This window comes from Cololabis saira, chromosome 3 (genome assembly GCF_033807715.1).
Source record: "Cololabis saira isolate AMF1-May2022 chromosome 3, fColSai1.1, whole genome shotgun sequence".
NCBI lineage: Eukaryota > Metazoa > Chordata > Actinopteri > Beloniformes > Belonidae > Cololabis > Cololabis saira.
The window spans coordinates 51,591,147-51,616,674 of NC_084589.1; the positions used below are offsets into that span (position 1 = coordinate 51,591,147).

At 40.3% G+C, this 25,528-nt stretch overlaps 2 protein-coding genes across 5 annotated transcripts in view; one reads left to right on the forward strand and one right to left on the reverse strand.

Moving 5' to 3' along the window:
- si:dkey-199f5.8 (beta-1,4-galactosyltransferase 3) overlaps positions 1-25,528 on the reverse strand; it is a 57,910-nt gene that overhangs the window by 17,031 nt on the left and 15,351 nt on the right. For 3 of the 4 annotated variants that reach the window (XM_061717765.1, XM_061717764.1, XM_061717766.1), the window contains exons 2-3: positions 6,520-6,957; positions 2,732-3,028 (exon numbers count right to left, since the gene is read on the reverse strand). In XM_061717765.1, coding sequence (XP_061573749.1) covers positions 2,732-3,005 — 274 coding nt within the window. In that variant the 5' untranslated portion in view covers positions 3,006-3,028; positions 6,520-6,957. Of the gene's footprint in view, positions 1-2,731; positions 3,029-6,515; positions 6,958-25,528 lie in introns of all 4 variants that reach the window. The other variant, XM_061717767.1, reaches the window with a different exon arrangement.
- Positions 15,717-16,671, forward strand: LOC133440514 (zinc finger BED domain-containing protein 4-like). Its single transcript, XM_061717787.1, has 2 exons — positions 15,717-15,951; positions 16,299-16,671. The coding sequence occupies exons 1-2, from the start codon at positions 15,720-15,722 to the stop codon at positions 16,643-16,645; spliced, it is 579 nt and encodes a 192-aa protein (XP_061573771.1). The 5' UTR covers positions 15,717-15,719; the 3' UTR covers positions 16,646-16,671.

The following is a 25,528-nucleotide window of genomic DNA, read 5'->3' on the forward strand; positions in this document are numbered from 1 at the left end:
GCAGCAACATTCAGCCTCGGCCCGACTAAAGTACAGACTGGTATTCTGCCCCAAAAGATTAACTCTGACCTTAAAGATGTTTTTGTTTACTCCAATCGTAAGAATGAATCCTCCTTTAAGCTTTAAAAATCATACTACGTTGTCATTCTGCATGGAGACGCCTCATGCAGGTTCTGACCCGTTTACATGTTTAATTAAATCTACTGAAATCTGGATCATCAGGTCTTATTCTCGGTAACTCAGACGCTCAGTTTCAGTTCAGTTATTCACCTGGGGCCGTATTCTCAAAACATTCTTAAGAACGGGACGACAGCGCGGTTTTACCCGGCGATCACGCCTCTCCCCCCGGCTGTGAGCTAATGCTGCTGTTACCATGGTAACAGCTGCTGCTGCTCCCCGCGGCCGCCGGCTCTTCTCATCCCCGAAAACGTCGGAGCAAATTTCTCAACAGGCGTTATTTGGATAAACTGAATATTAAAACTTAATAAAGTGGCATATTAACAGCGCTACAGCGGAAATTAAAACAGCTTTTAGCTCTCGGCTCCCGCTGTCGTTTTGGTGTGAAATGCATTCTGGGATACTTGGCTGCTACTGCTGAACGGTTGGTGAAATGCATTCTGGGATACTTGGCTGCTACTGCTGAACGGTCTGCTGGAGCTACTGAATTGATTGAGTGATTTCAAAAACAGCAATATTTTAAGAAGTTCTTAAGTAGAAAAATAAGAAATTCGTAAGAAATGACAGTTCCTAAGATGGTTCTTAAGAAAATATTGAGGAATTGCACTTAAGAACTTTCTTACGAACTTCTTAATTTTAGATCTTAAGACATTTCTTAAGATTTTCTTAAGAAGATATTGGAGAATCCGGCCCCTGGTTGGAAAGAACCTTAAATAGCATGTGATGGGTTTTTCCACAACCATAATAATAATGCTGATAATAATATTATTAATGATAATAATAATCGGAACATTTTGATTTCCAAATAAAAGTTAAGGAAAAAACATCAGAGATGGGAATCGAAAACCGGTTCTCGTCCAAAACCGGTTCCCACCGTTTCAGTTCCCTTTTCCATTCCAGCGAGCTTAAATGATGTCATCAACCACGTTGCCTAGCAACGTGCTTAAGGCAGCAGTCAACAGTAAACAGGGCGGCCAAGTGAAACAAACTCTGTGGATATTTCATCAAGAGGAAGAAATACGACCAACGTGCTAAAACAATCAATGAATGTGGCGTTTTCGATTCTCTCCGGACCGACGTCAGGAGCAGCAACGTTAGCATGTGCTCCGCTAATAATACTGCAGGTAACTAAGGAACTAATGAACACTGCCCATCATATTATCATATTAGCAACATTTGCATCATTGTTGTCCTTTTTTCCTGAAACGAGAATCGATAAAGAACCGAATCGTTAAGCAGAATCAAAAAATGGAATTGGAATCGTAAAAATCTTATAAATTCCCTTCCCACGTAACATCAGAAGCTACGGAATCGTAGCATCTAGAACCAAATCATTGCATCTAGAAACTACCAAATCGTAGCATCTAGAACCGAAATGTAGCATCTAGAGGCTACCGAATCGTAACATCTAGAACCGAATCGTAGCATCTAGAAACGACTGAATCGTAGCATCTAGAAACGACTGAATCGTAGCATCTAGAAACGACTGAATCGTAGCATCTAGAAACGACTGAATCGTAGCATCTAGAAACGACTGAATCGTAGCATCTAGAAATGACTGAATCGTAGCATCTAGAACCGAATCGTAGCATCTAAAAGCTACCGAATCGTAACATCTAGAAGCTACGGAATCGTGGCATCTAGAATCGAATCGTAGCATCTAGCACCGAATCGTAGCATCTAGAACCGAATCGTAGCATCTAGAACCGAATCGTAGCATCTAACTGTGACTGGATTATATGACTGTAAAATAACTATTGAAATAATAATTTCACAATAATTATTGTGAAATTACTAAGAAATAAATAACTCAAATATGCATTTCAATATCCATTTAAAGCAAAAAAAGAAAGAAATTGCAACAGCTCAAGCAGTAAAATTATTTTATCTTGTCTGATTTATTCTGTCACCAGACACAGCTGGACATGAAGCACCGGCATTTTTCAGGTATTTCATGACAAACCGTGTCCGATAACAGAGAAACCAAACAAGCTCTAGTAATAAATATAGATAATATGAACTTCATTGAACTAATATAACATTTAGAAATTTAAGCTGAAATGTCCAGCATTTTCTCTAAAGAAAAGTTCATTTAGTTCAGGAGTTTTCAAAACTACTGGGATTAAAGTTCACCAGGCAAAAATGTAATGATGAAAAAAAAAAAAATAATAATAATAAAAAGAAAAATATATATATTTTTTTTTAAATCGATCTTTAGACATACAAATCTATTTTTAGGAATTATTATGAGAATCGATTTAGAATTAGAAAATCGATTTTTTCAACACAGGCCTACGAATCATAGCATCTAAAAGCTACCGAATCGTAGCATCTAGAAGCTACCGAATCGTAGCATCTAGAAGCTACCGAATCGTAGCATCTAAAAGCTATCGAATCGTAGCATCTAGAAGCTACCGAATCGTAGCATCTAGAGGTTATTGAACTGTAACACAACATGATGAGGTGATATCTGTGTAATAACCACCGTGTTTAAACTTCTCATGTTCAGTTCAGAGATCACAGACGTTAGGACGGCGGCGGCGACGGCACCCACCTATGAGCGGGGACGTCTTGGGGCACAGCGGCAGCTCGTCCCCGTGGCCCGGGCCCTTGGCCAGGTGGGACAGGTTAGCGTAGACGTCCCCCGCGGCGCCGCCGGCCGCCGTGCGGTTGCGCAGCGCCGAGCCCGTGGAGTTGGGCTTGCGGAAGATGCGGATGAAGTAGTTGACCCTCTTCTGGTAGCCCTCGCGGGACAGCAGCGCCATGACGACCAGCTGGATGCCCAGGAACATGAACAGGAAGCGCCACTTGGACTGGAAGGGGATCATGGCGACGGGTGTGGCGGGGCTTCCTGAGGTTAGGGAGAGGTTAGGGAGAGAGTAGTTTAGGATCGTCGGGGTTCTCAGTAGGGATGGGCGGTATGGACTAAAAAATGTATCACGATAATTTCTGGCATTTATCCTGATAACGATAAAAATGACGATTAAAAAAAATACCAATTCAACTCCATCTTTTTAACTATAAATCTATCACCACATTCAGTCTTTGGAGCCAAATCACTGCTCTAAAAGATACTAAATACTAAACTACACCAATTACATTAATAAAAACCAATTAAATGATTTACACCTGTACTGCAAAACTGGAATGACTCAGATCCTCCATGTTTGTTACACAAAAACGTCATCAATAGGAATGTATCCTTTCTTTATTTATTTATTTATTTTTGGCTCATTTCTTTCTTTCTTTCTTTCTTTCTTTCTTTCTTTCTGGCTCATTTCTTTCTTTCTTTCTTTCTTTCTTTCTTTCTTTCTTTCTTTCTTTATTTTTGGCTCATTTCTTTCTTTCTTTCTTTCTTTCTTTCTGGCTCATTTCTTTCTTTCTTTCTTTCTTTCTTTATTTTTGGCTCATTTCTTTCTTTCTTTCTTTCTTTCTTTCTTTCTTTTTGGCTCATTTCTTTCTTTCTTTCTTTCTTTCTTTTTGGCTCATTTCTTTCTTTCTTTCTTTCTTTCTTTCTTTCTTTCTGGCTCCTTCCTTCCTTCCTTCCTTCCTTCCTTCCTTCCTTCCTTCCTTCCTTCCTTCCTTCCTTCCTTCCTTCCTTCCTTCCTTCCTTCCTTCCTTCCTTCCTTCCTTCCTTCCTTCCTTCCTTCCTTCCTTCCTTCCTTCCTTCCTTCCTTCCTTCCTTCCTTCCTTCCTTCCTTCCTTCCTTCCTTCCTTCCTTCCTTCCTTCCTTCCTTCCTTCCTTCCTTCCTTCCTTCCTTCCTTCCTTCAGTTTTACACAAAAACATCATCAACGGGAATTTATCGTTTTAACCGTGAGATACAAATTCTTTTAATTTTTTGGACGGTTTATCGTGAACGGTAAAATATCTCCCATTCCTAGTTCTCAGGTGCTGGTCGGGTCTGTTTCCACACAGACCTGGATTATAGTCTGAGGGTGTCGTTGACAGCTACAAATCAAGCCAGAAATCACTAAATCTGCCCATTACCACCTAGAAACATTGCTAGGATTAAGGGGATTCTGTCTAAACAAGACGTGGAAAAACTTATTAATGCATTCATTTTCAGTAGGTTGGATTATTGCAATGGCATCTTTACAGGCCTTAACAAGAAATCAATGAGGCAGCTGCAGCTGATCCAGAACGCTGGAGAGTCCTTACAAACACCAGGAAACTGGACCACATTACACCAGGAAACTGGACCACATTACACCAGGAAACTGGACCACATTACACCAGGAAACTGGACCATATTACACCAGGAAACTGGACCATAATACACCAGGAAACTGGACCATATTACACCAGGAAACTGGACCATATTACACCAGGAAACTGGACCATATTACACCAGGAAACTGGACCATATTACACCAGGAAACTGGACCACATTACACCAGGAAACTGGACCATATTACACCAGGAAACTGGACCCTATTACACCAGGAAACTGGACCATATTACACCAGGAAACTGGACCATATTACACCAGGAAACTGGACCATATTACACCAGGAAACTGGACCATATTACACCAGGAAACTGGACCATATTACACCAGGAAACTGGACCATATTACACCAGGAAACTGGACCATATTACACCAGGAAACTGGACCACATTACACCAGGAAACTGGACCACATTACACCAGGAAACTGGACCATATTACACCAGGAAACTGGACCACATTACACCAGGAAACTGGACCAGGAAACTGGACCATATTACACCAGGAAACTGGACCAGGAAACTGGACCATATTACACCAGGAAACTGGACCACATTACACCAGGAAACTGGACCACATTACACCAGGAAACTGGACCATAATACACCAGGAAACTGGACCAGGAAACTGGACCATATTACACCAGGAAACTGGACCACATTACACCAGGAAACTGGACCACATTACACCAGGAAACTGGACCATAATACACCAGGAAACTGGACCACATTACACCAGGAAACTGGACCACATTACACCAGGAAACTGGACCATAATACACCAGGAAACTGGACCACATTACACCAGGAAACTGGACCATATTACACCAGGAAACTGGACCACATTACACCAGGAAACTGGACCATATTACACCAGGAAACTGGACCATGTTACACCAGGAAACTGGACCACATTACACCAGGAAACTGGACCACATTACACCAGGAAACTGGACCATATTACACCAGGAAACTGGACCATATTACACCAGGAAACTGGACCATATTACACCAGGAAACTGGACCATATTACACCAGGAAACTGGACCATATTACACCAGGAAACTGGACCATATTACACCAGGAAACTGGACCATATTAGATCAGGAAACTGGACCACGTTACACCAGGAAACTGGACCATATTACACCAGGAAACTGGACCATATTACACCAGGAAACTGGACCACATTACACCGGTCATGAAATCACTACACTGGCTTCCAGAGTTTAAAATCTTCTTTAAACAACTTGTACTCTTTATTATTTTACCTCTTTTCTTATCATTTCATTTAAATTTATTTGGCATTTAAGCGTACTCTTAAATCAGGAGTCGGCAACCCGCGGCTCTAGAGCCGCATGTGGCTCTTTAGCGCCGCCCTAGTGGCTCCTGGAGCTTTTTCAAAAATGTTTGACCTTTTTTTTCATTTTTTTCTTCTTTTTTTCCTTTTTTTCTTTTTTCCTTTCCTTTTTAATCTCGACATTTCGACTATTTTCTCGAAATTTTGACTTTTTTCACGACATTGACTTTTTTCTCGAGATTGTACTTCAACATTAATCTCGACATTTCGACTTTTTTTCTCTAAATTTCAACTTTTTTCTCTAAATTTCGACTTTTTTCTCAACATTTCGACTTTTTTTCAAGATTGTACTTCAACATTAATCGTGACATTTCAACTTTTTTCTCGACATTTCTGCTTTTTTCTCGAAGTGCATAATGAAAAAAAAAATCTTCCCCCAGTTCTAACTAATATAGATTCATGCAGCATGTGTGTCTTCATTCTAAGGCTGATACAAGACTTTTCATTTTTTGCGGCTCCAGACATATTTGTTTTTTGTGTTTTTGGTCCAATATGGTTCTTTCAACATTTTGGGTTGCCGACCTCTGTCTTAAATTAAATACTTTCTGAAAACCACGAATGAGATGTGTACCTGCGGTTCTCTACTGCCCTTAGTTTCAGCAACGTGTGCTTTTTATTATTTTACCTTCTTTTCTCATAACTTTATTTCATTTTATTTGTTATTTACTGTCTAATTATGTCCTGCTGCTTTTAATGATGATGTAAAGCACTTTAAATTACCTTGTGTTTAATTGTGCTGTACAAATAAACTTGCCTTTGCTTGAGGAGACGTGGGAGAAGAAGAAAAAAGGCACTTTTGGCGGGTGGGGGGGTCAGAACGTCCACCCGGATATGAAAGTTTGGGGTTCCCCCCCGACTCGGAGGTGAAAAGCAGCAGGGAGGCGTCTGAGCTTCAGCTCATTCTCCCGTCGTCCCGCTGGCCGCTACGCTACGCGCTACGCTACGCGCTACGCTGCCGTCCCTGGCGGCGGCGGGTCTCCATAGCAACAACAACAACCGCCATGACGGGAGGGGGGGGGGGGATTCCGCGGCTCCCGTCCGCTCGGTGCTCGGCTAGCCGCTGGAGCGTGAGCGGGGACTTGGCAGGGCTTTGATTTCCACGGCTATTGTCCCGCGATGACGGGGGGGACGGGCTCCTCAAGCCGCTCGGCGGGCCGGTACGCCCACTGGGGGGGGCTGGAGCAGCAGGACTCTGAAACACAGAAGAATAGAGAGGGGGGGGTTACATTCACTGAGGTTCAATGGCTGGAAATACTGAAATCAGCAGTTTGATGCCTGAAGCGCCGTGGCCCCCGCCCACCGCCCCCCGCCCCCCACCACACTGACAAAGGCTGATTGTTAGCTTACGCTAGCCAAACAGAAGGATTGTGTTTGTTTACACGCAGAGCAAACAGCACAGTTGGAAAAGCCTGGACTAGTCGGGGCGGGGGGGCCCCGGGGGCCCCGGGGGGGGTTGCCCAGGGCCGGCTGCTCGCGGGGGGACGGGGGGCCCCGCCGGTGAAGCTTCACAAACTCTACAAGCCAGAAAAGTCAGCGCTGCTATCGGCTGCAGACCTCTAAACACCCCCGACCTCTGACCCCTGACCTCTGCAGAGGTGTCAAGTAACGAAGTACAAATACTTCGTTACCTTACTTAAGTAGAAATTTTGGTTATCTATACTTCACCGGAGTAATTATTTTTACTTTTACTCCTTACATTTTCACGCAATTATCTGTACTTTTTCCTCCTTACATTTTAAAAACAGCCTCGTTACTCTATTTCATTTCGGCCTTTAATAAAAACTATCCAGTTAAATTGCTCCATCCGGATAGAGTGAATTTGGTTGTTGTTGTTTCAGATGTTCTTGTCCAGTTTTGTTCTTACATCCGTTCCCTCAGATTCCTGCAACTAAACTTGGATGTACATTCCAATAAAGGTTAGGATAAATGATAACATGAACATGAAGTTTGACTTTTTGCACCATTACAATACTTATAGGCAACTAGTCATCATATCTGCTGCTCTCTGAAACACATGTTAATGCTCAATAGTACACATATATGCTTCTTTAATATATTTATATTAACACATGTTAATGCTCAATAGTACACATATATGCTTCTTTAATATATTTATATTAACACATGTTAATGCTCAATAGTACACATATATGCTTCTTTAATATATTTATATTAACACATGTTAATGCTCAATAGTACACATATATGCTTCTTTAATATATTTACATTATACTAAGATACATTCATTTTCAACGGCTTTTGTTCTTAATGGCTTTTTCCCCCTTACATTACTTTTACTTTTATACTTTAAGTAGTTTTGAAACCAGTACTTTTATACTTTTACTTGAGTAAAAAACTTGAGTTGATACTTCAACTTCTACAGGAGTATTTTTAAACTCTAGTATCTATACTTCTACCTGAGTAATGAATGTAAATACTGAAGACACCTCTGACCTCTGACCTCCGACCCGGCGATGTCGGTATCAGGGTTCAACACACCTCACCTGCTAATCAATTAGTGCTCGTTAAAGCAGTCGGCATTAGAGCGGCTAATCCTAATCCCATGAAGACCAGACCAAGAAGGAGACCGACCTGGCTGCTCACACAAGCGCTAACGACTGACGGCGGCTACATTTCTGCGTGATCTGAGTCCACTGAGAATATTTTTGAAATTAGATTTTGAAATTGATACTGCTGAAGCTTCAGGACGAAGGGAGAATCTTACACGGAAAAAAAAAAAAAAAAGGAAGGAAAAAAGAGCTGGAACCAGTTTTATGAAAACATTTTTGAATAAGCTCCATAAAATAGATTAAGAAACATTACAACTTTTGGTATTTTTTTGTTTATGCCCGAAAAAAGGATGTTTTATTGGAAACAAGAATAACTAGTGCCATGTTTTTGCCTTTAAATATGTTTAAAGGCATGAAAACATTAAGGTTTTCGGTTATAATTGCATAAATTGTCTATATTTCATTACTTTATATACTATCTTGGGGTAATTCTGCACCACGATGTTTCTGAAAGCAGTTACAGGACTGTCTCAGAAAATTAGAATATTGTGATTTTCTGTAATGCAATTACAAAAATGTCATACATTCTGGATTCATTACAAATCAACTGAAATATTGCAAGCCTTTTATTATTTTAATATTGCTGATCATGGTTTACAGCTTAAGAAAACTCAAATATCCTATCTCAAAAAATTGGAATATTCTGGGAATCTTAATCTTAAACTGTAATCCATGATCAGCAATATTAAAATAATAAAAGGCTTGCAATATTTCAGTTGATTTGTAATGAATCCAGAATGTATGACATTTTTGTTTTGTTTTTTTTAAATTGTATTACAGAAAATAAAGAACTTTATCACAATAATCTAATTTTATGAGACAGTCCTGTAATTTTACATTTTTTGAATAAAACTCCATAAAAAAGATTAAGAGACATTACAACTTTTGGTATTGTTTTTGTTTATGCCCGAAAAAAAGATGTTTTACTGGACACGAGAATAATTAGTTTCATGTTTTTGCCTTTAAATATGTTTAAATGTATGAAAACATTAAAGTTTTCGGGTATATAATTGCATATTGTCTATATTTCATTACTTTTTATACTATATTGGGGTAATTCTGGCCCACGATGTTTCTGTTTCAGTTCTATCAGCATTCTGGGAGCTGATTGGTCCTTACAGCATCATTAGCTGCAATACTTGCTGTTGAATCTCAATATAATACTATTATTAATATGTTGCAGAACTACAGTCATATAATTCATGCAACAGCTCAAAAAACTGTTTTAATAACACAAACCCAATCGAATCGAATCAAATCTTGATAATCGATTCTGAATCTTAAGAATATGAATCGATTCTTGACATTTGAATGGATCCCCAGCCCTAGAACGTCTAAACACAAACATGCGGACGAGCAACAGAAGCGTCAACAGTCCCGGTCCAGATCTCTGATATTCGTCTCCCGCGCCGCTACATCTGCGAGGGTTTCTAATTAAAGGATAATAAATCTTTTAATCTGAAGGGATTTGTGCATCAAGCAGGAGCAGGGAGCCGTCCCCGGCTCCGAGCAGATGGGAACCCGAGCCCTCTCACTTCAGGAGATTACAGATCCGGTTCATCCAGACGTGAAACCTGCGGTCGGTTCCAAACATAAAAACATAATCTCGGTTTACCAACCGCCTGGAGCCGTTTCGAGGGTTTGTGGTTTCATTCTTGAAACAAAATATGGACGAAACTCGAGTTTCCGCCCCACCCAGGTGAACCGGTACTTTCCTGACGCTCTTCTTCCTGGTTCCCGGGTCCCATCAGTAATGAGATCTGCAGCACCTGAGGGTTGTGTCACACCTGAGCTCCGGCGCCGCGGCGCCTGACGGCGGCAGCGCTGGCTCGGCCTCCGTAAACACACTAAGGGCCAATCCCAATACACCCCCTACTTTCTACCACTAGCCCTAAAAATGAAGCCACAGGCGTAGGCCCTTGTAATGTTCCCTAGGGATTGGGACACCACTTGCTTCGTCACTGCGTGGTTTACGTTCGGGTACGTAAGCGACTGCGTAGTTACGTTTGCACAAACGTCACACCATATCAGGAAGCTTAGAGCTAAAAGCTGTTTTAATTTCAGCTGTAGCGCTGTTAATATGCCACTTTATTAAGTTTTAATATGTTTTCAGGCGTAAAAGTAACCGTTAAGATTCCCAACCTGGGCTCAGTTTATCCAAATAACGCCTGTTAACAAATTTGCTCCAATGTTTTTGGGGATGAGAGGAGACGGCGGCGATTTATGGTTCTGCGTTAAATCGACAGATCCTACGGCGTAAGGTACAGCGTACGGCGCGCGTTGCCGCGTAACCTACGCCGTAGGGTCTGCGTTGGTGTAACGCAGAACCATAAATCAGCCTTTATTCTGGAGAGATCTGAAAAAACTTTGCAACAACGGGCAAGCGAGTGATTATGTACATTCACTGAGTGAATATTATGAAACTAAAATATATATTTCTCGCTAGAAATGTAATCAAAATGCATTTTTATGCAGAAACTAACTCAAAATATTGATTTTATTCACTAAAAAATAAGAAATGTCTGCCATGTTTTTTTTTTATTCAGTCTGCAAATGACGACGTAAAGCATTCTGGGAAATTTTCTCAGGCCCTCGGTCGGTGAGTCAGAATCTGAAATCCCTCGCTGTGAAGGGGTAGATTCATACACACTAGCCCTCGTTATGTCCACTAGCCCTCGTTACGTCCACTAGCCCTCGTTATGTCCACTAGCCCTCGTTATGTCCACTAGCCCTCGTTACGTCCACTAGCCCTCGTTACGTCCACTAGCCCTCGTTACGTCCACTAGCCCTCGTTACGTCCACTAGCCCTCGTTACGTCCACTAGCCCTCGTTACGTCCACTAGCCCTCGTTATGTCCACTAGCCCTCGTTACGTCCACTAGCCCTCGTTACGTCCACTAGCCCTCGTTACGTCCACTAGCCCTCGTTATGTCCACTAGCCCTCGTTACGCCCACTAGCCCTCGTTATGTCCACTAGCCCTCGTTACGTCCACTAGCCCTCGTTATGTCCACTAGCCCTCGTTATGTCCACTAGCCCTCGTTATGCCCACTAGCCCTCGTTATGTCCACTAGCCCTCGTTATGCCCACTAGCCCTCGTTATGTCCACTAGCCCTACATGCAAAGAGGAATTGGGACACCACTACCCTCACGGGAACGCATAAAATTTAGGGTTAGGGATGAAAAGTAGGACTAGGGGGGATTGGGACTGGGCCTAATGGCGCTTTTCCACTAGCACCTTCTCAGCTCGGCTCTCCTCCACTCGGTTTGGTTCTTTCCCACTAGGGGTCTAACGTGCCTTCGTGATGCGTTTGTTGACACGTGAACCATCCGCCATCACCTGATGACTGTTTGGCCCTTTAATAATCCACTGTGACCCCGATCGACCCGCCGATCGGGGTTATTGATCTGGCGGCGCGGCGGCCGCTCCAGGAGCTCGTCATCATCTACCAACGTCCCAGTTTTAAGCTCTCCTCATGGTTTTAGATGACGCAGCACATCTCCAGCCCCCGTCCTGCTCGTGCTTTCATTCATTGTGTAATCTGGGCTTTAAATAGCGGCACCACAGCAGCCGATAAGTGGGACATCATCTTCTTCTGGCCCCGCGGGGCTTCAGGCGGCTGCTACGCACATACGCCGCGTCCGCTAGGCCAGCCGGGCCCTGACGAGACAAGCGGACCGTCACGGGGACGAGGGGGTGAGGGGGGGTTAAAGGTCAACGCAGAGGTCACGGCACTGCCCACTGACTACACTTAAGCCTAAACCGAGACCAAGACTAGTTCAGTTTCAGACCGGGACCAAAAAGAAACCTAGTTATTTCCTGATCCTGCATGATTGTAGAACATCAGCTCCAGGCCTGTGTTTGAAAAAAAAAAAAAAAAAAATTCGAAATCGATTCTCATATTAATTCCTAAAGATCGATTTTTTTTTTTCATCATTACATTACAACTTTTGGTAGTTTTTTGTTTATGCCCAAAAAAGGAATATTTTGTTGGACACCAGAATAACTAGTGCCATGTTTTTGTTTTGTTTGTCCAAGTTTTCAGTTATAATTGCATAAAATGTCTATATTTCATAACTTTATATACGGTCTTGGGGTTACTTTTGCATAAAATGCTAAAAACCAAATTCTCAAAAATTTAAAACCAAAATAGACCGAAAAATGGAAAGAATTATAACAGAATGTGGGAAAAAATAAAACCAATTTCATGCGTCTCTGTTTCTGCCCTGGATCTGTTTGGTAATTCTGACCCATGAACGTTTCTGCACTGCAAAAACTCAAAATCTTACCAGGAATATTTGTCTTATTTCTAGTTAAAATGTCTAATTTCATTTAAAAAATCTCATTACACTTAAAAAGAGTCATTATCAGAAAAATAACTTGTTATTTGACAATTTTCAGTGGAACAAGATTTATCTTCATATTACAAGCAAAAAAATCTTGTTCCACTGGCAGATTTTTCTACTTATTTTAAGTGATAATTTACTTGAAACAGGTGAAAATTGTTGTTTTCTCCAGTGATGAGTCTTGTTTTAACCCTTGTGCTGTCTTTAGGTCAAGGCAGGGTGAAGGGAGAAAAGATGGAATGAAGGAAAGAAGGAAGTAAGGAAGAAAGGAGAAAAGAAGGAAGGAATTAGGAAAGGGAGTAAGGAAGGGAGAAAAGATGGAAAGAAGGAAGGAAAAGAAAATAAGGTAATAAAGGAAGGGAAGGTAGGAAGAAAAAGGAGTAAAGGAGGGTAAAAAAGGAGGAAAAGAGGAAAGGAAGAAGGAAGGAAAGAGCAGGAGGAAAGAAGGATAGAATAATTGGGTCATTTTGACCCAAAGACAGTACAAAGGTTAAGTGTAATGAGATTTTTTTGACTAAAAATGAGACATTTTAACTAGAAATAAGACAAATATTCTTGTTAAGATTTTGAGTTTCTGCAGTGTGAACGCAGTTCCATCAGCATTCTGGGAGCTGATTGGTCCTTACAGCATCATTAGCTGCAATACTTGCTGTTGAATCTCAATATAATACTAGTATTAATACGTTGCAGAACTACAGTCATATCATTCATGCAACAGCTCAAAAAACTGTTTTAATAACACGAACCCAATCGATTCGAATCAAATCTTGATAATCGATTCTGAATCTTAAGAATCAGAATCCCAATCTAGCTGGGAAGGAATATGTAAAAAAAAAAATCATAAAGATTGTGCAATTGGTGACAAGTTTTTGATATTTGGCATGGTGTTAGTTATGGACATAAGGTTTTCAAAAACCACCGCAAACAAATGGTGACGCCCCTAGTGGCCGGTTTGCAGGAAATTCAAAATGGCTCCCGCCGAAAAGACCAAAGGTCAAATCTCAGCTTCTCTTAGTCCTAGATTGTTGAATATTGTCGAATATTGTCACTTTCTCTACTTTTTTGGTGCTAGGAATTCAATTATGGGATAAATTTCCTATTTCAAGGTCATGTTGAAGGTCACATTTAATTTTCAAGGTCATTTTTTGCCCAAAAAACTCCATATCTCGAGAATGAAGTCACATAGAAAGATTATAGAGGGCTTTAGATCCATATTTTCACCCCCAAGGAATGCAATTTTCTGTTTATTGGACAGGTCACTATCGCTGTAGTATCAATAATCTGATCGGGTGAGCACAGCGGCTTCATTCAGGCTTAAGATTAACAGAAACTCAGAACTAAGTCACAGTGAAAGAATAGGATTTTGTTAAATTAACACAAAAAACATCAGGTGTGCATGTTTAAACTCTCTTCACACCTACAATGCTGCCTCTATCGCCTTATTGTTTATTGATTCATTTTGAATTTCCTGCAAACCGGCCACTAGGGGGACGTCCCAAATTGTTTGCAGTGGTTTTTGCAAACCTTATGTCCATAACTAACACCATGCCAAATATAAAATTTGTCACCAAGTGCACGATTTTCATGAATTCCCTCCCAGCTAATCCCCAGTCCTGCTAACCGGGCCGGGATCTAACCGGGCCAGAGGTTCCAGCAGCTGGTTCTGATCAGCTGGTTCTCCTCAGCCGAGCGGAGCAGCGAGTTCCCGCTGCAGCAGGACTTTACTGGGGAAATGGACTCCAGCTGTGGGCGATTGCAGAGCCAGAGGAGCAGCGAGTACCGAGCCAGAGGAGCAGCGAGTACCGAGCCAGAGGAGCAGCGAGTACCGAGCCAGAGGAGCAGCGAGTACCGAGCCAGAGGAGCAGCGAGTACCGAGCCAGAGGAGCAGCGAGTACGGAGCCAGAGGAGCAGCGAGTACCGAGCCAGAGGAGCAGCGAGTACCGAGCCAGAGGAGCAGCGAGTACCGAGCCAGAGGAGCAGCGAGTACCGAGCCAGGAGCCAGAGGAGCAGCGAGTACGGAGCCAGAGGAGCAGCGAGTACCGAGCCAGGAGCCAGAGGAGCAGCGAGTACCGAGCCAGGAGCCAGAGGAGGACCGCAGGACCGCAGAGAACGTTGATATTTTTAAAAGGAGGCTCAAGACACACCTTTTTAGCTTGGCTTTTATCTGATCTCATTTACCTAGTCTTTTCAGCTATTTATTGTATCTATTGTATTTACTTTTTTTTTTTTTTTTTTTTTATTATCTTTAAACCTTTAATCCATTTTAGTGACTTTGTATTTTATGTTATTTATTATTCATCTTAAGTTTTGTATAGATTTTTCTAAAATTTTACACTTTTTAGGCATTTTTTTACTCTCTTTTAATCTTTTAGTTTTTAGCTCCAGTGTTTCCTCAGGGGGGTCGTCCACACTGGGAGGTGTGCCTGCTCCGCCCATGGGGGTGTCGTCATGGGGATCCCTCAGGCCTGGGTAGCTGGGGGTGGGACTCCACCTTCTGTGTGGGGTCTGCCCTGGTCTGTCCGGGTTGGGGGGGTCTCTGTGGCGATGCTCCTGGTGGTCGTGGTCGGTGGAGCCTCTCAGTGTGGACGGCCACCCATAGGTAGTGTTTTCCTCACCTGGATCGTTAGTGCTAAGCCATGTCACCAGTCCACTTACTGTGTGTGTGTGTGTGTGTGGGCGTGTGAGTGTATGAACATGTGTATGAGTGTGAGTGAGTGTGTGTGTATTAAGGGTGCTGGAGATATCCGATATTCATCGATGCATCGACGGCTACGTGCAAGATGCGAGTGCATCGGCTCATTCACTGCGTGTCGGTGCATTTGACGGGTGAAATCTAGATGCATCTCGGTGGATTGCTTGCATCGGTCAAATCCGATAGTAAATTGCGCTAAATCCGGTACAAGCGTTGTTTTTTACATGTTAACTTTCAGCCTGTTTCGTGTTTCCCAGGCTCATTGAATGCACCATTATTATTTCGCTTTTTTTTTTTTTGAACACGGGCGGAAGCCGTGAGGCGCATACAAAACAACCCAAAACAAACATGGAAGTCCGCGAAAAAAGCAGCGAAGAGACTATATTTAGCGCACCTGCACACTTTAAATCGTATGTTTGGAAACACTACGGTTTCTACAAGAAAGACGGGAAGCTGGACAAGACGAACGTCGTTTGCAAAGAAGGTGATGGGAGACGCCACGGGGAGGAGGACGCGGAGGCGGAGGAGGAGTTCGAGGAGGAGGAAAATAAAGTGCAGGAGATGGAAGAAGAGGAGAGAGGTTTGTTTTGGGACTCCTAGTTATGTTTTTTTTCTTATAATGTTGTGTTGATTTGAACATACAGTAGGTGTGATGATGATCTTGTAATGCAGACCTTATGCTGGAAATGGGTGTGATATTGTAAAAAAAATTGTAATAATAATAACAGGCTCACGCAGCCTGCTGCATATGAATAAATATATTTGGAGCATTAAAAAGTGAGTTGTGAGCCTGTGCTATTGTTTAATTGCGATTATTGTATCATACTTTACCAGTATATTGTTTAGTTTTCTTTTGTTATACTGTATATATTATTGTAGACATGTTGTGTAACTCATGTCTCTTTTATCTTGTCTTGTCTACCCTAGGTGAGCCAGAGCCTCCAAAGAAGAAGTCAGCCTTGGACCTGTTGCTTGGAACGTTCCTCACTCCTAGAGCACCAGAGAAGACCATCAGAGAGAGAGCTAAGGAGGAAATATCAAAATACAGGGGGAGGGATGGGTTAGGTGTCAATGGTGATGTGTTGCAGTGGTGGAAAGACCAAGTGGATCTTCCACTGCTTTCAAAATTGGCCAGGAGCTATTTGTCCATCCCTGCAACAAGTGTCCCCTCTGAACGAGTGTTCAGCACAGCAGGGGACATTATAACAGCAGAGCGCAGTCGGCTTCTCCCTGAACATGTGGACCAACTAATCTTCCTGAAAAAAAAACCTTAAGAAAAGCCATATGAAATAAATCACAAATTGAGGTGTTGATAGTGAGAGTAGCATTTACAGAAAGATAATTGTATTTTTTTATTTTTTGTCTTATGGACTTTGCATACAAGACACTCAGGGAGAGTAGTCTCTTTACACTACAGCAGCAGTGAGTCTGTGACTGCTATATTGTTTACATTTTATTTCATTGTATTTTGTTTTATGAACATTTATGACACTCAGTGAGAGTAGTCTGTTTTTGAAGGAATAAACCAAATTCTTTTTGGAGTAACATACTGCATCGAATCTTTTTTTTAAAAATGTAAATACCTTTGCTTTTTCGTATCATGTTGAATCGCATCGTATCGCAATCAATCACATCATATCGCATCGTATCGCATTGATTTGAACTAAAAGGTTATCGTATATAATCGCATCGGGAAGAGGGAGAATCGTATCGCATCGTATCGCCAGAAAATTCAGATTATCGCTAAAGTATCGGATCGCTGGCAGTGCATCGAGATGCGTATTGGATCGTCCTGAAAGCTGAGATTCACAACCCTAGTGTGTATGTGTGGGGGGTGGGGGGCGGGGTCGTATGGGATGTTTTAAATTGTACTTTTGATTGTTATTTTATTTTTGTATGTAAAGCACCATGAGTTGCACTTACACTGCATGAGTTGGTGCTATACAAATAAATAAAGTTTAAGTTTAAGGAGCAGCGAGTACGGAGCCAGGAGCCAGAGGAGCAGCGAGTACCGGAGACAGAGATCCAGCAGAGCTGCTTCAGCTCCTTCAGCTCAACATCTGACTCGAGTTGGCCCTCTGCCTCCTGCTAGTGATTCCAGACCATAAAAGAGCAGCACATTAGTCCATAACCCTGAAATAAGAGCTGCAGCAGCCGGACAACAAACAAAGGCGCTGGTTTCTGCAGCTTCCGTGTGTTCAGCTGCCGCCAAACAAAAACTCTGACAACAATGTTGAACAATCTGGATCCTTCGTACAAATACGCTTTGAACCAGCTTTGCTTCAGCTACACCCTGTTCCGTCTAGATGTTATTTGTATATTGGAAACTTTTTTGGAATGTTTTCTTTGAACAGTGTGTTCGTTTCCTTGTTGTCATTTTTATTCTTTTTTTTTGTGATGTCATGACCGAAATAAACTAAACTAAACGCTGATCCCACACCAGTCAGACCCAGGAATGGACTTTATGTAATTATTATTATTTTACTATTTTAGCCGTCGTAGCCTCCGTTAGCCGCGTGGCTTATTGATCCTTCAGCAGGATTGATGTTTTTTTAAGAGTGAATTTAATCTCATGGTTTCCCTGCAGATTATACAGGACTGTCTCAGAAAATTACAATATTGTGATAAAGTTCTTTATTTTCTGTAATGCAATTTAAAAAACAAATGTCATACATTCTGGATTCATTACAAATCAACTGAAATATTACAAGTTTAAGTACAGTTTAGGGCTGGGCGATATATCGAGATTTTAATATATATCGATATATTTTCAATCGCGATATGGTACGAGACAATATCGTTTATATCGATTATTAAAAAAAAAAAAAAAAAAAAAATTTTTTTTTTTTTTATGATTTTGATATAGCTTATTTTGTGACAAATTGACTTGAATGTTTTATTTGAGATTTGCACAAATGTTTTGTTATTTGCACAACTGTCAACCTCAGTGGAAAAGTCTGCCTGTTACTGTCTACATTGTATTAATTACAGTGTATTTTAATTTAATTGTTATGCAGGAAAGGGGTATTTGTTTTATTTTATTCAAGAAGCATTTTTATTCTATATATGCAGGCAGTTTATTTTTATTTAATTAGTTTTATACATTTTGATATTGTGCAGACCTCTGTTAATAAAGGAACCTGTGTGACATTTGGCACGAGGCTTTGTATTAAAACTGACTGTTTTTTTAAGGGTTTGATCAGAAAAAAATGAAGAGATGCTATGCTATAATGCTTTGGGGGAAACCCCAATTAAGGCACAGAAAAAATATCGAGATATATATCGAGTATCGCCATTCAGCTAGAAAATATCGAGATATGACTTTTGGTCCATATCGCCCAGCCCTAGTACAGTTTAAGATTAAGATTCCCAGAATATTCTAATTTTTTGAGATAGGATATTTGAGTTTTCTTAAGCTGTAAACCATGATCAGCAATATTAAAATAATAAAAGGCTTGCAATATTTCAGTTGATTTGTAATGAATCCAGAATGGATGACATTTTAGTTTTTGTTTCTGTTTTTGTAATTGCATTACAAAACAATATTCTAATTTTCTGAGACAGTCCTGTATGTAATTATTATTATTTTACTATTTTAGCCGTCGTAGCCTCCGTTAGCCGCGTGGCTTATTGATCCTTCAGAAGGATGTTGTTGTTTTAAGAGTGAATTTAATCTCATTGTTTCCCTGCAGATTATATTGTAGCTCCTATAATGTAATAATTTCCTATAATGTAATAACGCCTGAAAATGTAATAAAATTTGCACTTAACGCATTCAAAAATGTAATAAAACCCAATAATGTAATAACTTCACCAATAATGTAATAAAATATCCTGACTGATATTCTAATAACATTTTTACTGATAATGTAATACCTTATTACATTATTGGGAATTTATTACATTTTCAGGTGGGTCATTTTTTGTTTTTTTCCAAAACTGATAATGTAATACTTGACAAATAATGTAATATATATGTTCATTTTCAGTCCAGAGTTCTACATTTTGTGTTTTAAGAATCTAAGAATGTTTTATACACTGGATTTGAAATAACAGAATGATTATTGGGTTAAATTGCAGACTTTGAGTAGCATGTAATAAATTCCCAATAACGTAATAAGGTATTACATTATCGGTAAAAATGTTATTACAATATCAGTCAGGGTATTTTATTACATTATTGGTGAAGTTATTACATTATTGAGTTTTATTACATTTTTGATTGAGTTAAGTGGAAATTTTATTAGATTTTCAAGAAATTACATTAAAAGGTGCTACACTTATTGATCCTTCAGCAGGATGATGATGTTTTAAGAGTGAATTTAATCTCATGGTTTCCCTGCAGATTACATCTTTGGCTGTGACGTCGTTATCAACGCGAGTCATCGTCCTCGCGATCTTCAGAGATGCTTTTGTCCTAGAAGTCGGTCGTTGGCACTGTTACAAGGAAGTTAAAAGTACCCGGGAACCGAAGCGACTTCCTGCTCAGAGCAGGAACAGAAACTCCTTCCTGTCGTCTTCTCAGAACCGAGGCGGTCGTCAAATATCAGCAGGAGCAGCCGGCCGTGACGCCGCCCCTCCCACCTTATCTGTGGATGTAAAGGAGGTGTAAACGGTGTAATCTGAACGTGCGCTTGACCTGCATTTGCGTGGGAAGTGGAGCATGCAAATGCAGCGGCCGCAGAGAGACGAGCTGCTGGAGCCGGAGCCCTGGGCGGTTTAAGAGTCAGACAAACAGAGTCCACGTCTGCACGTCTGCACGTCTGCACCTCGGTGCCGCCGGGAGCCGGCGAGGGTTCAGGGCGACTGAATCCAAACAGACGCAGCCTGACGACTAACATATGGAGTTTGGTGGGCGGGGCCAGGGGGCTTCAGGGACACGTGACGCTACATTACATGTGCAACATTTCCTGTAAATGAGCTCAGATCCCTCACATCAATAAAACCACGGCCGAGCCAGAACCAGAGTCTCTGCAGGACGGGTTTAGCTCCAGGTTTACGGTCCAGATGTAGAAACACGACGGACTTTTCTGACACTCAGAGACTGGAAATAGAAAACCAATAATAATATTAGTGATGCACCGAAATGAAAATTTGTGGCCGAAACCGAAAATAGTAATAAACACTTGGCCGAATACCGAACAATACCGAACATGGTTCTTCAGCAGTTTTTCATTTATTTTGCCAATTTTTTCACCATTGCATAAATCAAGTACATTTTATTTATGCACGCTTTTCAAAGAAAATAATCTTTTATAAAATTACAAGGTAGAAAATATTTATTAAACATAAAAAACTGAAATTTTTTTAATTTCCAGCATTATGTTGTTTTGGTTCCACCTCCTGGTGAATGTTGGTAAAATTCTTATGGGGTTAGTTTTTGGTTGGCCAACGATTTATGTAATGCGCAACGTTACGGGACGGAGCGGCCAGTCTATTTCCTTATTTTACAACGCCGTTATTAATTGTTTGTTTCTTTCCCACTTATTCCACCGAACACCCAAAGTGTTTTTTTGCCATTTTCGGCCAAACAATTTCGGTTACCGAACAATCGGTGCATCACTAAATAATATTAGTATTATTATTATTATTAAGTACTTTAACACCGACTTAACTGATGCAGTAAAACATACCGACCAGATTGGTGAAGATATTAACTGGGCATTCTTTTACATCTGACTCTGTCTCAGCTTATCCATCTTAAGAGTTTATTATAATAATATAAAATCATAACAATCAGATGAAGGGGGGGCGTCGCCATGGTAACGCTTTTGACTGAGAAAAGTAATGCGCGTCGTTGCAGGATGGAGACGCACATTTTTATGTATAACACACCTGGGGGCACGTTACGGTTTGGGCCGTATTAACGGCAAAAATTGCGCCAAAATTACACGATTAATTCAAAATGGCCGACTTCCTGTTGGGTTTCGGCCATGACTCCAAGAGACTTTTCTTTAAGTTGCGACATGATACAGGTGTGTACCGATTTTCGTGCATGTACGTCAAACCGTATTGTGGGGCTTGAGGCACAAAGTTTTACCCAGGACTGGCTTGCATGCAAAATTTGGTGACTTTTGGGGCACGTTTAGGGGGAAAAAAGGCCCTCCTGAACCAGAACCAGCTCTGGAACCGGTTTAGTGGAAAAGGGGCATCTTTGCACCAGTCAGCATAAAGAAAAGGAAAAGAAAAAGCTCTAAAAAAATGTTGTGCTGGTTTAGGAACGACATTTATTTCACTAATGTTTCCCTTCAGTCCCGTCCAGGATCACGAATCATGACAGGAAAACATTCTTGACAGCAGATGGAACAAAACTGGGCCTCTCAGAAGCAGAAATATGTGAGACGGAGGTTATAAAACCCTTCATTTCTGCAGATCCTGGAGCAGACGAGTGAACCGCTGCTGAAGTTTAAACCCACAGTCACTCCGGTCACATGTGACGACATGTTGTTGCAGCAAACACGCCGCGTCCCGACTCGCCGGCCGTTAACGCACCTGGCGTCTGCACGCACACGCAGGTACGCACCACCCTCAGGTAAACCGGCCGCACCCGCCAAACGCCTCAATAAAACGCTGAATATTTGGTGTTGAGTAACCGTAAACAGACCTGCAGAGATAAGGAGCCGCAGCGGTCGCCGTGACGACACGCAGCCGCTCCAGAGGATGCTCATTAAAGTTTCATGCCGTTGCCTGATGATGATTATGAGGAGCTTTGAAGTCTCTGAAGGAAAACAGTCGAGTTTCTTCCCCGGGGGATTCACGACGGAGACGCATGGCAGGACATTTTAACATTTAATGGCCAAGTTTGACTATCCCGAATTAACATTGCGGATATCTACAACTGCATTTTCACTAGTCGGAATGACAAAGGCCACGGTTACATGATGTTTTTTTAATTCAGAATTAATTATTTTGAATTAAATAATTCAGAATTAAACTATTTTCCTTTGAGTTTACATGGAAATACAGGATTGTTTCAGAAAATTAGAATATTGTGATAAAGTTCTTTATTTTCTGTAATGCAATTACAAAAACAAAAATGTCATAAATTCTGGATTCATTACAAATCAACTGAAATATTGCAAGCCTTTTATTATTTTAATATTGCTGATTATGGCTTTCAGTTTAAGATTAAGATTCCCAGAATATTCTAATTTTTGAGATAGGATATTTGAGTTTTCTTAAACTTGAGTTTAATTTCGGAATGGCCATTTTCATTCTGAATTAGGTGTTTACATGCTCATTTTTAATCAGATTTAAATGTAATTCTGAATTAAAGAGGAATTAAACTTCCCATGTAAACGCATTAATTGTGACTAGTCGAAACTCTAATTCCAGATATCTGTGATTACATTTTGACTAGGCAGAATGGAAGTTAAAGATATTTCCAATTTGAGATATCTCTAATTAAAATTCAATTCAAGATATCTATAACTTACGACGGAGTATTAGGGCCAAACTAAGAAAATAAAAGGAAATTACGAAAATAAAGTCATAATATTACGAGAATAAAGTCGTAAAATTACGAGAATAAAGTCGTAATATTACGAGAATAAAGTCGTAATATTAAATATATTATAAATATATAAATATAACTTTACAAGATGCTAAATGTTCAACATTTTAACACAGGGAGAAGATGCTCTTCCTGTTAGAGTTCTCATAAATTAACACTTTATTCTTGTAATATTACGACCTTATTCTCATAATATTACGACTTTATTCTATTACGACTTTATTCTCGCAACATTATGACTTTATTCTCGTAATTTTACGACTTTAATCTCATTATATTATGACTTTATTCTCGTAATTTCCAATTTATTTTTGTCTTAGTTTGGCCCTAATACTCGTCGTAATAACTTGATTAGAGATATCCACAATTAAATGATGACTATCCGTAATTCCAGTTTGAGATTCTACAACTTGGTTCTGACTAGTCAAAACTTAATGTAAGATATCTAAAAAGGACGATGTAGATATTTGAATTGAGGGGAATTACAGACATCTTGAACTGGAATTAGGACTATAGTCAGAATTAAATTGTAGATATCTGAAATGCTCTTTTTGACTAGGAAGAATTGAATTGCGGATATCTGCGACACATATCCAGTCTAGCTGTTAAATATTAAAACGGGTTGCCATAAAGACGCGCCGCGCCGGAGACGTCCAGCGTCGCCTGGAACCAATCAGCTCGTCCGGATCCGGGATCGTTTCTACGACTCTGACGAAGTCAGGACGGAGCCACGAGCGAGCGAGGAGGAATCTGAAGCATCTCTCTCTTTCCTGCGAGCGTCACGAGCTGCAGCCGACTCTGATGTGGAAAGCTTCTTCCTGAAATCAATCAGCTGTGATTGATTTAAGATGTTGCTCAGATAAGAAAAAGCTCCCCTGATCCGGGTCCAGAGTCCGCCGCCTCCACGCCGGCGAGGAGAAGCTTTGGACAAACAATCAAAGCTTTGCAAAGAAGAGACAAGTCTGAGTCTCGCTCGCCTTAACTCACAGAAGCCAAAACAGTTCTAATAAAATATAATCTAACAAACATGTTGCTTTAAATTAGTCCACCTGCACCTAAAGTTGCTTTCGCCAACGAAAATTATGACTAAATATCATCGTCAAAGAGGAAAACGAGACAAAACGTAGTAAAAATGCAGGTCATGTGACGATAACGATGATTAAATATATAATGTAATATCGTAGAGGAATAAAAACTGTAGATTACAAAATTAAAACTCTGCTAAAATGTGTCTTCATTTTCGTTGACAAAAACGAGACGAAATGTTACAACAAAGATCTTTAATGTCCATGTTTTAAGTATCTTGGATACACTTTCCTACGTGGAAAAGAAAACCCAATGTGTCGTGGAAAAAGAAAAAGATGGGGAGAAATGCGGAAAAATAAATATGTTGTAAACTCAAATGAGAGTCTTCTGTATCTGGACTGAATGTATTCTTGAGTTTATAAGGAAACAATAATATAATAATAAGATAACCTTGTTTGAATTGTAAAATGGGTTTGGATAAATACAATCTTTGACTAAAACGAGACTAAAATGGACAATTCTGACTAAAATAAGACTAAAATGCTCAGACTTTTAGTCGACTGAAACTTGAAAAACACTCGGGACAACTTAGGCCACGTTTCCACTAACTTTTTGTATTTACAAAAACGGATATTTCTCCCTCTACGTTTTGAAAAATCCCATCATTTCCAGGAACCTGCATAAATATCTGTTAAGGTGCTATGAGCAGCCAAACCTACAGGGGGCAGTGTAACGAGAAGGTAAAGTCATGCTAGCCAATCACAATCCTTTTTTCTCAAAATTTCGACTCTTTTCTCAAAATTTCGACTTTTTTCCTCAAAATTTTGACTTTTTTCTCGGCCACCTATCACCCCTTTTTTCTCGACATTTCATCTCTTCACAAAATTTCGACTTTTTTCTCAAGATTTTGACTTTTTTCTCAAAATTTTGACTTTTTTCCTCAAAATTTTGACTTTTTCTCAGCCACCTATCACCCCTTTTTTCTTGACATTTCATCTCTTCACAAAATTTCGACTTTTTTCTCAAAATTTTGACTTTTCTCGGCCACGTATCCCCCTTTTTTCTCGACATTTCATCTTTCTTTACAAAATTTCGTCTCTTTTCTCAAAATTTCGTCTCTTTTCTCGACATTTCGTCTCTTTTCTCGACATTTCGACTCTTTTCTCGACATTTCGACTCTTTTCTCGACATTTCGACTCTTTTCTCGACATTTCATCTTTTTTCTCAAAATTTCTCAAAAACAGATATTTCCCCTTCTAAGTTTTGAAAAATACCATCATTTACAGGAACCTGCATAAATATCTGTTAAGGTGCTATGAGCAGCCAAACCTACAGGGGGCAGTGTAACGAGAAGATAAAGTCATGCTAGCCAATCAGAATCCTGGAAAAAAACATCAACAAATGACACGAGTAACTTCCAGTTACAACTCTAGCCAGTCTAGTGCAATAACCTGTTTTTCTGATCAATAATCTTCTCCCTCTGAATACCTCACTGGTCTTTTTGCACATGTATATATTATTCATTTTTTTCGGGTTTAGTATTTCTGTTTAGTACTTCTTTTGTACATTGCTCATTTTTTATATTGCTCTTTTTTTTTAATTATTTAGCTATTTATTG